Here is a 15556-nt window from a genome sequence, read left to right as displayed (position 1 = left end):
AAAATACGGTATTAAATAGTCTAGGGAGGTAATAGGTCCTCATGAAAGTTTAGTATCGCAACAACAAATCTGACCAAAGTTGAGATATTTTTCAGACCCTTATCCCTAAAAAATAATGATGATAAAATAAGAAATTTTTTTATTTTTTTATTTTTTTCTGAATTGAAGTAAGATAAACATTTGCTAATTTAAAATATATTATTAGAAAAATAATGTGTTAAAAAGAAAATAATAATATATTTATTTGGAAAATGAGAATTTTGATCCATTAAATAACAATGAGGGCATTCTTGGACTAAAGTATTGACGGTAAGTACATTTTTGGACCAAACTACAAACATATGACATTTTTGTTCCTTTTGCATAGTTTAAGGGCAATTTTGAACCAAAGTATCGACGGTAATGACATTTTTTAGTCAAACTATAAACAAAGGACATTTTTGTTCCTTTTACATAGTTTAAGGATATTTTTGACCCTTTTCCCTATTTTTAGTTTAAATAGTTCTTGGATATGTATACACTACATGTGTATTAAAAAGTAATTTAACAGAGAGAAGGAATAATAACAAAATAAGAAGCTTCACCCAACTTAAATATTTTGTTGCTACATAAGTGGGACACCTTGACAAAATGAGATACTTTGTTACAATTACCTCAAAACATACTGATAATTTTTGAATTTTCATCTTTTGGTAGTTTCCTTTTCCCTTTGAGAAAAAAATAAGTTAAAATAATTAAGGACCATGAAGATTTCTTTAAAGGAAAAGTTACTTGAATAAATATCTTGTAAGTGTTGAATTTCAGTCTTGGAAGATAGATAAATTGAATAGACTTTTTTTGCTTAAATGATATTGATAATATTTTGACTATTCATTTATCTACTACATGCTCTACGGATAAATTAATTTGACACTTTACAAAATCGAGTACTTATAAGGTAAAATCGGGTTATCATCTTACAAAAAATTTAAGCATGATGAGAGATGTTAGGGGTAATATTGCTCAATCTAGTAACCATGCTTTTCCAAAAGTCTTTTCGAATTTTTTATTGGCAATGAAAATAATTAATAAACATAAACATTTTCTTAGAAGGTGCTTGTTTAATACCTTACATGTAAATAATATTATTAAGAAACGACTAAATCATGACAATAGTGATTGTAAAAGATGAGGTTTAGAAGATGAGACTCTGCAACACATATTTTTCAGTGTCAGGATTCTCAAATAATTTGAAAAATAAGTCATATTAATTGGAATGATCTTGCCAACATTATTGATTTTTTTGTGTGGTGGAATGATAAGATTAGTACGGCAAAAATATGTCCTAATTTTGCTTGTGTTTTGAATTTGATCGTAATGATTATGTGGCATATTTGGAAGTCTAGGAATACTTGGGGTTCTAATAACGAATTAACTGACCCTCCGGACATAGTGACAAAAGTTTTATTTGAATAGAATGAATATCTTGATATATTGCTTGCAAATTCTTCAAATGCAAATTTTCAAGAGAATTATGACTATCAATTAAGAGTTTTCGAAGAAGGGATCTGTTTTTTTGTTGATGCAGGGTTACAAGTTGAATCAAAGAATGAAAGCATTGCATTGGTTTGGTTGTTATGGGTAGCAAGGGTGTTTCGCTTCATGACTATGTGTAATGACTCTGAAGGTCATTTTTGAAAATTTTCAAAAAATTTATCATTTTACCCCTTCTGATAGTTACCTTGAGTCTTGTATGATCAGCTATGAAGTTGGTTTCGAAATTTGATTATAAAATTGTGATTTTTGAAAGTTTTAGAGTTTTGGAGAGGTAAATTTGTTAAAAGTGGTTGTTGATAACAATTGGAGTTACGAATCTTGTAATGAAATTCCATCAGTTTCTGGATATGACTTTTGGGTTAGTAGGACTATTGGATCAGGTCTTGAGGTATTTAAATGAGTTTCGAAAGAGTTTTTGTGTTTTGAAAGTTGAAAGCACAAGATAGTTGATCAAAGTCAACATTTGGAGATAGCAAGCTTGGAATGAAATTCCGACAGTTTCGTTAGCTCCAAAATGTGGTTTTTGGTCTAGATGTACTGTTGGTTTGTGTCACAGGGTTTTTGGTTTGATTTTGAGCCATTAGATGGATGCATGGACAAATATGTCCCCTATAAATCACAGATTGAGTTATAGCGGATGTGTATCAATACAATAGACATGCATCACTCTCTATGACATTGCACTGCATTTCATTTGATTCTTATCACTTGTAATATTGAGAATTATTGTGGTGTTTGGCTATATGTAGTGAGGTGTAAATTGTGATATTATATTGATGCTCTGTTATATTTAATCGAGAATTGCTATGTTGGGCAGATTGATTTTTGCAGGTTGTAGTTGTGGAGGTTTGGATGGTATGATTGGAGTTTGATATTGCTTACTTAGGGTTATTAGGTTTGCTTGTTGAGTACCGTTATTGTTTGGTACTTACTCTCTTGCTTCTACACTTGTGTAGGTTATAGGCCCAGATCATTGTGATTACTCCCTCTTCTTTTTAAGTCTGAGGCTTATTGTTGGGGGTTTGTGCGGTAACTACTTATCATCTCGGCGTATACGTCTTACTCTTTTATTATGTTCTTATTCTATTCTAAAAATAAAGACATTTCAAACTTGTACTTCTTCTTGAATCTATTGTAATACTTAGAGGTTTGTACACGTCACAATCAAATTTTGGGAGCAATTTGAGTTATGTTAAGTTAAGTTATCCACATTATTGATATATGTGTTAGTCTTTTATTCTATTTTACTTCCGCATTTATCTCTTAAGTTGAATAGGGTGAATTATCTTTGGTAGGATAAGACATGTGTCATCATGTCCATTTTTGGATCGTGACACCATGAATCCCCGATCCAATTTATTGGGAAATCTATGATTGTTGAAGCGTGTGCAATAAGAAAATCTGTGGAAAAAGTGATACAACATGGATGGAGGAAACTCTATGTCCTCTCTGATGCAAAAGGTGTTGTTGAAGTACTGAAGAAAAATGTGAAGACTACTTGGGACATAGATGTAGTTTGTGAAGATATTGGGAATATGTTAGCATCTCTAGAGCATATCGTGTTTGTACATATTCCTAGAAGGTTTAATGTTGTAGCACACAACGTATCTAAGTTCTCAATTTCCTTGTTGTCTGGATTTTCTTGGGAAAAGACTATTCCCAACTTGTATTGTAAATGATGCTGAACTTTCCTTCGGACATATTCTGTCCATAATGAATTAATATATGGCAGTTTTTGGGTGAAAAAAGAGAAAAAGAAAAAGGAAACAAAACTACACTCAGATGCTTGCAAACATCTAAGTTGAACTTAACAACCCCTTCACTTTGTGATGTCAAATGAATCTTCTGGAAATCCAACAAGTGTTTTTGAGGTGCATTGTGAACTGAGGGTGGTGAAGTGAACAACAAAACAGTGTGGCTTCCTCTCATTTTCCCAACATTTTGAACTCTCAAGTGGATATCAAATCCCAACTTGCTGCAGCCTTGCTCATTAACAGCGTCTTCTCTGTACCAGGAGGTCCATGGAGAAGAATTTCCTTAACATGCTTGATACCAAGCCTGAAAAGCAGTTTCATCCCAAAGCCAAGGCCATGTCAGTAAGTAATTTTAATACACTATTTCTTCAAGAAATAGACTTAAGTTCTAATGAAAACAGAAGGAATTTTGTTTTTCAGCAAAAAAATTTCATACTTGCTTGTCACATGGGGAGGGAAAACCCTGGAAGCAAAAGCTCTTCGAAAAATATCAGAAAACTCTGCACTCAGACCACCTATACCCAATGATTCAAAATTGAATTATTTCTGCATAAAAATTGAAATCTGTATTGAAGTCAGTTAGAGCAAGTATCAAATCAAAAGGAACTCCAATAAACATAAGGGAAGCCATTTTCTTTGACAACTTATGCCACTAGTATATTACTTAAAGACAGATGTAACCTTTATTCCAATGGAGTTTGCGGCTTCAAATATAATGTATGTCAGCTGAGACCATCCTTCTTTCAACATTAGATTTTTCTTGCCCCTCAACAGTAGCTTGATTCATAGTGACTATATAACCATTGCCATCATACTCAAATGTCACCTTTTGCCCAGTTGTCATAATCTGCATAGGTAAAATTATCCATACATCAGTTACTTTCATCAGAACTAGACTCGTAACATCTACTGCAGCTTAACTGGAAAAACGGGGAGTTAGGGTTAGAACAACCGCTTTATATCAACTTCTAATATAGTGCTCCCTCCGTCCTCATTTATGTGATGGTTTGACTGAGCACGGAGTTTAAGGAAGAAAGAAAGACTACCTTTCGTAAACCTGAGAGCATTTTTCTTAAGGGGCATGTCTGACTTAAGTGTCTGTTTTTAATGTGTCTACCAGTGCCAAAATGCATTTGCTAAAGGTTGACTCTAATACCATGTAAAAAAGATATGAACACCCAATCCAAAATCTTAAGGCTTGGAGTAGTCCAAAACCTATAAACCCCTTCGAAAGCAATTTCTCACCCCATGTGGGACAAATATATAATTGAACAGCTACAAAGAGAACCTCATTCCATATTGTTATTACATATTGATTCCAACTGACACCCCAAGGCATTTCCATATGTATCTTGATTAATAAAGCATATAATAGACATGTAAACTGTAAAATGAATAAGTACAGCCAAGCTACTCATTTATGTGTCAGTCATTTTCCTCAGTAGTCTCTATGGCATGATTTCATAGACAAAAGCAGTCAGCACAAGGAGGGGAGCATATTCATATAATGTAAAATTGATTATGAAAAAAATAAAACAAATAGACTATGTTTAGTTTTCATTGTTAGACTTCAAGGATCAGGTCGCTATTCAGCCTTATCTTCCAAAATTCTAAAGAAAGTATACTGACATGAAAATCATTCTTGAAAGTACAGATATGAAGAACCACACCATATGTGCTGCCCAATAAGCTTTGTCAGGTAAAAGATAATAAGAGAAAAACTACTGAGAGCAGACATCTTTAAGAGGAAACAGGGGGATAGAGCCTTCACCTGATTGGCAAATCTCTTGCGAACTTGATTAGCCAAAGAAACTGCATCCACCTACAAAAGACATATCTGGTAAACTTACAATGTTTACATCAACAGAAGTATTTGAACCAGAGTACTCTTGATGCCTAAGCCAAAAGCAAAACCAGCTAAACTAGAAGATGGATATAACACAACAAAAATTTAAAAGAGCTGCATGCTTTACACCAGACTTGCTACAAGCTGAAAGATATGGTACAACCAAAACTTCACCAGAACTGTTCTTTAAGGCTCTCTTAAAGCACGCTTAATCCCTGAAACTTGGTTAGCCCAAGTTGAGCGCTTCGCCTTGCTTAATTAGCGTGTTAGTGTAGATTGTAGAAGTCAAGGTGTTGAGGCATGTGCACCTTCACCAACGAGTTTTGTCTTTAAGGACACAACAACATACCCAATGTGATCCCACAAGTGAGATACATCCCCATATATATAGTTATATCATAGTTTTACCACTATTTTGCCCAAATAATTATTACTGTATTTGTTTTTATAGTCACATTTTCTTGCATTACATTTATATTTTTTATTTTCTCACTTGGCATTTTTTCCCCATAACGCCCACACTTCAATCACGCTTTGCACTTAACGCTCCAACGGACTTTGGAGCTTTTTGCTTTTTTTCAGTTTTGACTACTCTGACAAGAAGAATCTAACTCTTTCAAAGGGAATAGAGCCATTGCATAGAACACTAGACATTGTTGGCTGTAAAAAACTTGCGCCGAGACATAGAAACACTGGACCGTTTTACCTGCTCCTCTTTGGTCCCTTTTTTCACAAACTCCAAGTCAAGGGTAAGTAAAGCAAGGTTGAAGTTCTCAGTTGGAACAAATCTGCAATTTGAATAGTGAAAGGACTAATTAACTTATTTTATTGAAAAATTAGACGACAGTAAGCAATAATATCTGAACAGTACTGAAGAACCTGCTAACGGATATAGCGTCTCCAGTGGAAAGTTTGGCATATCGTCTTTGAATCGCATTAAGACCAAGTTGACCATTAGGAATGGCGTCGTGGGCAGTGTTTCACAGTTAAGGCAATACTATAGTGCATTATCTTTGATCATTAAAATGCTGCAGTACGAATATAATAGACAAGCACAAAAAATAGATCACAAACTCCTTACGCTCATCAGCATTCAATGGAAAAATCTCTCCAATAATAAAAACAGAAACGGAATAAATTTGCAATCTGAAAATTAGGAATAAGAACAGTAATGATTGAAATTTAAAAGGATATACAAGAGTGAGAACAAAAGCATCAGCGATGAGTGCATAAGAGAACTTGGATCCCGGAACAGGAAAGTTTCTAAGATCTGTAGGAGAACAATATGCGCAATTGGTGTAAGCAAGATCTTTCGCTGGCGTAGTAGTTACGTTCATCGTCGTTGATGGTACTCCTGCGGGAGGGCCGTATCAATTTTTGAATAAAGAAATTTTTGAAATCTTGGTCTTTTGCTCGACTCTTAAGCGAGAAAATGATCAAAATGGTCCTTAATGTATGACTTTGATTCCATTTGGTCCTTAATGTATGGAATTAATGGAAATGGTCCTTTATGTATCATAAATTGTGATCAATTTGGTCCTTAACCCTAAAATTAATATATTTCTTTTTTTTTGCCGTCAAAATATGCGGAATATGTAAAAGATGCGCTCGTTCAAGACTTTCCTTCCCCTGTTTCCAAAAATTCCAAAAGGGCACATTAATTTTTTTTATTAAAAATTTCTGAGGTTAGGACTGCTTTAAAAAATAATGGGAAATCGCTTCACGTGGAGCGATTTCCCATTATTTTTTTTAAGCAATCCTCGCCTCGGGAATTTTTAATAAAAAAAAATTTAAACTTTTTTAAGAAAATGGCTGCTATAGCAACTATTTCTATTTTTTAAACGCTGCTCCAGCAGCGTTGTTAAAAAAATAAAATCACAATAGCGATTTAAAGAAAAAAGAATTTTTTTTTGGATCGGCAGCAATTTTTATGTTTTTTAAAGGAGTAAACGAAGTCAATTTTGTCAGAAGAAAATCGCTCCGTCAGGAGCGATTTTGCCCTTTTGGTTAAAAAAATTGATGTGCCCTTTTGGAATTTTTTGAAATAGGGGAAGGAAAGTCTTGAACGAGCGCATCTTTTACATATTCCATGTATTTTGACGGCAAAAAAAAAAGAAAATATATTAATTTTAGGGTTAAGGACCAAATTGATCACAATTTATGATACATAAATGACCATTTCCATCAAGTTCATACATTAAGGACCAAATGGAATCAAAGCCCATACATTAAGGACCATTTTGATCATTTTTCTCACTCTTAAGCAAATGAAACGCGGGTTGAGTTCCAGATCGGACCTGGGCTATTGAACATATATAGGCGAGAAGTTTCAGATGGACTTGGCGGTTTGATTAGCTATTTGCATGAAATTTTATATATAAAATTACCTAATTATGCATCTTTTTTATGGTATTTTCTATTATTTCTTACTATTTTTAAAAAACTATAAAAATTTCTCACTTTTCGAAGTAAACTATCACCCAATTTTTTTTCTTTTTCACGCCTAAAATTACTCCAACATATCACTAATTATCTCCATCACTCTATTTTTGAATTTCAATTTTTTTCTCTTTCCGATTTAAGATTGCAAATTGTTGAAGAGTAGTTCTTCTTCATCTTCTTCTTCATCCATTTTTTTCCTTTCCACTTTATCAGGAATCGATTTTTATTTTTTTTTTACTTTTTTAGCTTTTTCATCTACAAATTTAGTTGAAGAAGGATGCATCTTCAGCCTCAATGTTGTTAAGTATCTGCAACACTGTTTTATAAATAAATCAGTGTATATCATATTCATAGTTTTTTTGGTATGTGATACATAACAATATAAAATTGTCAACTCTTTTTGAATCTGTTACGATTTAGGAGAGATTTGAGAGAAGAACATTTGAAATTTGAATTGTTTGGAGCTGTTATTTGGGAGAGACTGACATCAATTTGATTTGCGTGATTTGGGGACTTGACATTAAATTTTATATTTAATTTCCTTTTTAATCTCAACAAACTAGTTGTATAATTTATCAAACGTGATGTATCCGAAAAAATGAATGTATTCGGATGACATCGATTTTAGGGGATTTCTGTAAATTTGAAAAGAGTAGGGATATGATGTAATTTGCTCCTTACACTATGGGATTCCTAAAAAATGTACATTTATTCCTTTTTCTTTTTTACGTCTTATTAAATTATATTCTATTTTTTCCTATTTGTGTTTGGCAAAACCGCTAAAAAAAGCTTTTCAGGAAAGTGTGTTTAGAAAAAAATAAATTATTTTTTGTTAATTCAGTTGAAAATTATTTTTGATTACCATATTTGATTAACCTTTTTATTAAAAATGTTTTTGAAAGTCAAATTACGAAAAAGGACAAATATGATGAACTTTTACTACTAAATTAGTGAAGAGAAAAATATTTTGAATATCAATTATGAAAAACTTAAATTAATATAATAGATAAATTAAAGAAAATATTAAATAGTCATACAATATTAACTAATGCTTTAAAATACTATAAAGCATTAATCAAATAACTTTAAAAATCATTCCATAAACTAAATCACTACACATGTTAATAAATTGATGAGGATATACAGATAAATATGTACAAATGATAGGAATGTTTGTGTATTGCAAATAATTTTTTGCTTTTGTCTGTTTAAGAAGAGAGATGTTTAGTTTCTTCTCACTCTTAGTTCTATTTAAAAATAATAATTTTACTATTTGGTCAAACAACTTTAATTTTTTGAAAATAAAATAAAAAATCTCATAAAAAATTACATGTGTAAACACTCTTTAACAGGCTTATGATTGCAGAAAAGATTAACTAACCATTGATTCAATTTTAATCCATATTGTATGATATATCAATTATACCAGCAGTGAAAAGTTTATCAACAATACCATATGAATATCCATAATATTAGACTATCTCAGGACTAGTGGTTTATCAGCAATGCCACATGAATATCCATAATATTGGACTATCGACTCTTACATGTGAAAGTTGGATTTTGTCTACAAATAATCTTATATATGTATTTACTACTTTGTATAGTTAAAGGTAGGGCGCCATTCGAAAGCAATTTTACAATAACTATTAATAACAAATCTAATGTAACATCATAAAGTATGATCTCGAGATGGTATAGAGTTACGTTGACCTTCTTTTTATTTAATATAATAAAAAATACTACATATATTAAACCATGGAAATGGGTCGAAAATAAAATGGAAGAGAAATAATAACAAAATAAGAAATTTCATACAACTTTAATATTTTGGTTCTTCTAATAAGTTGGACACCTGACAAAATGAGATTCTTTGTTACAATTGCCTCAATAATTTCACAATTTCTATTTTGTGAAAAAAGAACTAAAAATAATTAAGGACCATGAAGATTTCTTTAAATCCTCACCGTCAAGGAATGTTTCGAATCTCCTATATGTAGCACATGTAATCCTAAAATAACTTTCATGTTTCCAACTTCATACACTACACTCAAATGCTTGCAAGCATCTAAGTTGAACTTAAACAACTCTTCACCTTGTGGTGTAAAATGAATCTTTTGGAAATCCAACAAGTGCTTTTGAGGTGCATTGTGAACTGAGGGTGGTGTAGTGAATAACAAAACAGTATGGCTTCCTTTCACTTTCTTGACATTTTGAACTTTCAAGTGGATATCATCAACAATAGAGAGGAAAAAACTCTTTTTATCATGAGTAGGAGTCTTGTAAGGATCCCATACATCAAGATGTATCAATTCTAAGGAAAATGACTTCTAGAGAAGCTAGTTGGAAATACCAATCTACTTTGCTTAGCTAATGGACATACTGGGCAATCTGTAGTTGCAAAACTATTTGAGTCTGTTTTCTAAATCAACCCAAGTCTCTTCATGACTTGTAATGAAGGATGACCTAGTCTTTGGTGCCAAAGTTCAGTATCCCCTGCTTTAACTGAAGAAAGTTTGGCACTATTAGTTGAGTACACATCATGAGACTTGACAATGTACAAGATTCCTTCCTCTTTACCAATCCCCCTCACCCTACCATTGTAAAGATTCTGAAATATACAAAAGTTAGGGAAAATGTGACAGAGCAGGACATGCTCTTGGTTAGTTTGGAAACTGATATCAAGTTGAATTTAAAGTCTGGGACACATAAAACATTGTCAACCTTCAGGCCTTCTAGGAACTCAGTAATTTTCTATATGAGTGATATTAGACTTTCCACCATTTGGTAAGTGAATCTGTTGATTACTAGAACAGTGAATCTCAATTGGATCATTTAGCATGCCCAGATTAGATGCAACATGATGAGTGGCACCAGAATCTATGATCCATTCCTTTGAACTTTGAAGAGAATGCAGTTAATAGAGATGTAACAGTACCTGCCAGGTTGTGCTGGTCTATATGCTCATTCTTATCATTCATCATTTCCTGAATCTGCTTGTATTGTTCATCTGAAAACATAGGACCACTTCTCCCATATAATTGTTCCAGTTGTTTGTATTGTTCATCTGTGAAGGCCTGATTACCAGCTCCATTCTTCATTGAGCAGCTCCCTTCATTTTCAACTGCATAGTGTCTCCTATCATCACTCACAACATTATTTGCATTGAAGTTCTCCTATCTCTCAAAATGTGGATTGTATTGTTTGTTGTTATTATTTGCAGCATAGTTCTTCTTCCTGAAGTCATCATCAGGAACCCTTTTTTGTTCTTCTGGACGACCAATTAACCAGTAGCAATCTGCTTTCACGTGTCCTCCTCGTCCACAATTATCACACTTGACAAAGGGCTTCTTACCTCTATAAGGTTGGCCTCTATTGATTTTCAAGGCAAGAGGTTCATGGACATGATCTTTGGCTTTCATCTTCTCTAAGCATTGCATATGCTTGATTTAGTGATGGTTCAACAGTTTTGAGCAACAATTGCCTGCGTACTTGCTCATAAGAGTCATTCAAACCATTAAGAAACTGCAGTAATCTCTGGCCCTGTAAGTGTTTAATGTAATCCCTAGATTTCACGTAATTACATCCAGGTGTGGGAACCACATCATCATATTCAGCCCAAAGTTCTCTCAGACTTGTAAAATACGTAGATACAGAATCAGTTACTTGTGATATCGTCGCGATCTCTTGATGTAACTGGAAAATTCAAATTCTATTTACCTTATCGAATCTCTTCTTCAGATCCTCTCATACAAGATGCGCATTTGACGAATACACGATCCTACTAAGAAGATGTGCAGAAACTGTATTCATGATCCTGGACAGGACAATTGCATTGCAGGTCTCCCAATCTTCATGTAGATCAGTACCGAATTGATCCTTCTTACAGGTCCCATTAACAAATCCCAATTTTCTTTTTGCTAGCAAGGCAATCGTCATAGATCGTCTCCGTAACCCGTAATTTTTAGATCCGGTTAATTTTGTGGGAATTAACACTGATTCTGGAGTATCTGACGGATGAACAAACAATAAATGAATGTGTATTATTAATTTTCTCAGCAGTTACCTGAGTCTGTCGATCTTCAGCTGCTTTTGTTCATGAGTTTCCAGCCATTTGTAATCGCAATTGAAAATCCTATTTGATTTGAGCGTATGATCCAAGTCACGACTGCTCTGATACCATGTCAATTTTCATACTTAGCTTGTGAGTTCAAGCTCTATTTTAATTTTGTGGGAATTAACACTGATTCTGGAGTATCTGGCGAATGAACAAACAATGAATGAATGTGTATTATTGATTTTCTCAGCAGTTACCTGAGTCTGTCGATCTTCAACTGCTTTTGTTCATGAGTTTCCAGCCATTTGTAATCGCAATTGAAAATCCTATTTGATTTAAGCGTATGATCCAAGTCACGACTGCTCTGATACCATGTCAGTTTTCATACTTAGCTTGTGAGTTCAAGATCTATTAATGGCGGAAGTGTGTTTGAGAGAAGATAAAAAGGAGAATATTATTTCGTATTGGTCTAACTCTTCTGTACAACCACATGCAAGTATTTATAGTGTGATCAACTAATCATCACCACTAGATACAGCTCAGCATCAAAGTCAGTTATTAGTCTAACTAACTTTGATCTTCCACTAACTAAGGCTAACAACTAATTAACAAAAAAGGTCAGCCTAACTAACTAACTAACTTCCTTCAATACGGATATATTGATTGTTTTGGTAAACAACTGTAAAAGATTACCATTACCATCAAAATTCGTACAAATAAAGAGCACCTATGCCTTGTAACAAGGATTAGGCCTCCTACAAAGCAAAAAACTTAATTACAAAGTAAAAGTTGAACAAAACTCCTACAACTCTGTGTTTTCTTTGAACTACTAAGAAATTATAATCTCTCTATAATCTCCTTTTTGATCTGTGTTGCCGCCTCCTTTATATGTACAGACTTGCCTTTGAACTTTTTCCAATTCCTGGCTCTCCATATGTGATATACGATTGCTCCACAAGTAGCCGCAATAGTCTCCTTCTTAACTTTCTTCCAGTGCTTCAACCTTATTCTTTCCAGTGTCTGCTTGATCCCATTGATTTGCAACGCTATTCCTGTCCATTTTTCCACCTCTTTCCATATAGCCTGTGCCCACTCACACTTCACAAATAAGTGTATTGTAGTCTCCATGACCTTCTTATCACAAAGGCAGCAATCAGTGTCCTCCACCTGAATGTGTAATTTCAGTTTCCTCTCCTGCGTGAGTAATCTTCCTTGTACAGCCAACCACGTTATGAATCTATGTTTAGGTAGAGCCATAGATGTCCACGCTAGCTCAGCAGTTCTCATACGTGGTTGTTGGCCAATCAGTGCTAAGTAACTGCTAGTGATGGAATATTTTCCAGTTTGTGTGAGCATGTATCTTCCTTGGTTATACCAACCCCGCATTTGGACCTTGATTGCATTTAGCTGCCTCCAATACCAGCTACAATCTACAGGTGTATTATGTTTCCATATTGTTGCTCCATCTTTCATATATATCCCATGTATCCACTTTACCCATAGGGACTCCTTTTCCTCAATTATTGCCATAACAATTTCCTACTGATGCAATATTCCAGATGCTGCTACTTTTGATATTTAATCCACCTTGTCTCTTTGGATAACAGATTTTTTCCCAAGATACTAGAGCTATCTTTCTCTTATCATTAGCTTTGCTCCACAAGTAAGTCCTACAAATCTTGTCTACTTCTTTAAGTATGCTTTGGGGTAGGATAAACACTGCCCCCCAAAAACTATGGATGGAAAATAATACTGCATTTATCACCTGCAGTCTACCAGCATAGGATAGTTGTTTTGAATAAGTCACGGTAATTCTGTGAGTAATCTTATCAATCAGTAAGAAGCAATCAACTTTATTCCACTTTCTTGGCGATAGTGGAAGTCCCAAATATTTAATAGGAAATTCACCCCTCGAGAAACCGGTTCTAGCCAAGATCTGATCCCTTGTTTCCTCATCCACACCAGCCATAAAAACACTTGATTTTTCCATGTTAGCCTCCAAACCTGTGGCAGCACTAAAGAGATTTAATGCCTCCATCACTCTATTTACTGAAGCCAAATTTCCTTTACAAAAAATCATTAAGTCATCAGCAAATATTAGATGAGTGAGTTTCAACTCTTTGCACATTGGATGGAGTCCAAAATCAGGCAACAGACTCATTGTTTTAAGTGTTCTTGACAAGTACTCCATTACTAACACAAACAACAAAGGCGATATAGGATCTCCTTGCTTAAGACCTCTCTTACCAGCAAAGAAACCATGATTCCCTCCATTGACTTTTACTGAAAACATTGTAGTGGAAACACATAGCATAGTCCACTTAATAAACTTTTCTGGAAACCCAAAACCTCTAAGTACTTCCTCTAAAACCTCCCAACTTACCATGTCATAGGCTTTCTTCAAATCAATTTTCATAAGACACCTAGGTGAGGCATTCTTCCTATTGTAGTGTCTTAGAATATCGTGACAAATCAAAACATTATGCATCATTGCTCTTCCCTGGACAAATGCTGATTGGTTTTTTGCTACTATCAGATTCACTGCTTTCTTCAATCTGCTACAAATCAATTTTGATATGCACTTGTATATGACATTACAACAAGATATTGGTCTAAATTGACTGGCAAATTCAGGTACCTCTATCTTTGGGATGAGTGCAATACTTGTTGAATTGATTTGTCTTAGTAACTTGCTGTTTTGGAAGAATTCCAGCACTGGCGTAGTAACATCTTGCCCCACAATAGACCAAGCTGCTTTGTAAAATCCACTACTAAATCCATCTGGTCCAGGACTTTTATTACTATCAATCTGAAACATTGATGTCTTTACTGCTGCTGGTTCAAACCTATGCACTAGTTCACTCTGTTGCTCCTCATTAAGCACCACCCCATGACTCATCAATTCTCCTATTGCTGGTATTCTCTGCAGGGACTTCTTTCCCAGGATATCCTCATAATATTCCACAATTACTTTTGCAATACTAGTAGGATCATATTGCCATTCTCCTGATGAATTTTTCAGTTGAGTTGTAGCATGCTTCAGCTTCCTATGCTTAATAACTGAATAAAAGTACCTAGTATTATCATCACCCAACCTTATCCATGTTGCTTTGCTCCTTTGTTGTAAAAATACTTCAGCCAGATAAGAAGAGGTTCTAAATTTCTCATACAACTGGCTTTCCAACTGTTGATAATCCAAGTTGTGCGGGTTACTCTGCAATTGTAGTTGTGCTTGTTTCCGTTTTTCTCTATCTCCATTGGCTTCATTCACTATGTTCTGGAAAGACTGTGAGTGTAGCACCTTCAGCTTTCTCTTTAACAACTTCAATCTTCTCACCACTTTGTACATCATACAACCTTCTATATTTTCATCCCATCCTTCATTCACAACAGATTGGAATTGTCAACGTTTGGCCCGCACATTACAAAACTGAAATGGCTTCCTGGTTCTGCATTCTTCTGTTAAGATTACTTTTGCTGGACAGTGGTCACTAATGTTAAGAATTCATCACCAACTTAATTCTTTACTTAAGATAAATCAAGAAAAATCTAGAATATTCCGGAGGTGTAGAGAATTGAAGGAAGATCTCTAGAATGAGTATTCTAGAAAGAATAGTCTAGAAATGTTCTAGAAAGAATAGTTCTAGAAAAAGATAGTTAGGAATATTCTAGAATAGAGTAGTATGTATCTCTCTAGATTCTTCCATCACCTCCTATAAATAGAGGTGGTCCATTTGAGTTGTACGCAATCAAGAAAGAAAGCAAGAAACAAAGTAAGAAAGCAAGAAAGAAAGTAAGAGAGAAAACAAGAGTGAGTGCTAAGTCAAGAGTGTTGCTGAAGCAAGCAACAAGTGTGATCAAGATTGTAAGACCGAAGCGGGTCCTTACTTTGATATAATAAAATTCAAGTTGTGAGAAATC

At 34.1% G+C, this 15556-nt stretch overlaps 1 protein-coding gene across 1 annotated transcript; it reads right to left on the bottom strand.

Annotated features, from left to right (window-relative positions):
* Positions 1-12472: 12472 nt before the first annotated feature.
* LOC107061415 (uncharacterized) lies at positions 12473-13108 on the bottom strand. The gene has a single exon (XM_015310612.1). It carries the CDS (start codon positions 13106-13108, stop codon positions 12473-12475), a length of 636 nt encoding a protein of 211 aa, XP_015166098.1.
* Positions 13109-15556: the final 2448 nt, after the last annotated feature.

The sequence above is a fragment of the Solanum tuberosum genome, unplaced genomic scaffold (assembly GCF_000226075.1).
Source record: "Solanum tuberosum cultivar DM 1-3 516 R44 unplaced genomic scaffold, SolTub_3.0 scf00136, whole genome shotgun sequence".
In the NCBI taxonomy this organism is placed as follows: Eukaryota; Viridiplantae; Streptophyta; class Magnoliopsida; order Solanales; family Solanaceae; genus Solanum; species Solanum tuberosum.
This window is presented reverse-complemented; position numbering and strand designations above follow the sequence as displayed.

Coding starts and splice junctions, on each gene's coding strand:
- LOC107061415 (XM_015310612.1), bottom strand. CDS start 13,108: ATGAAAGATGGAGCAACAATATGGAAACATAATACACCTGTAGATTGT.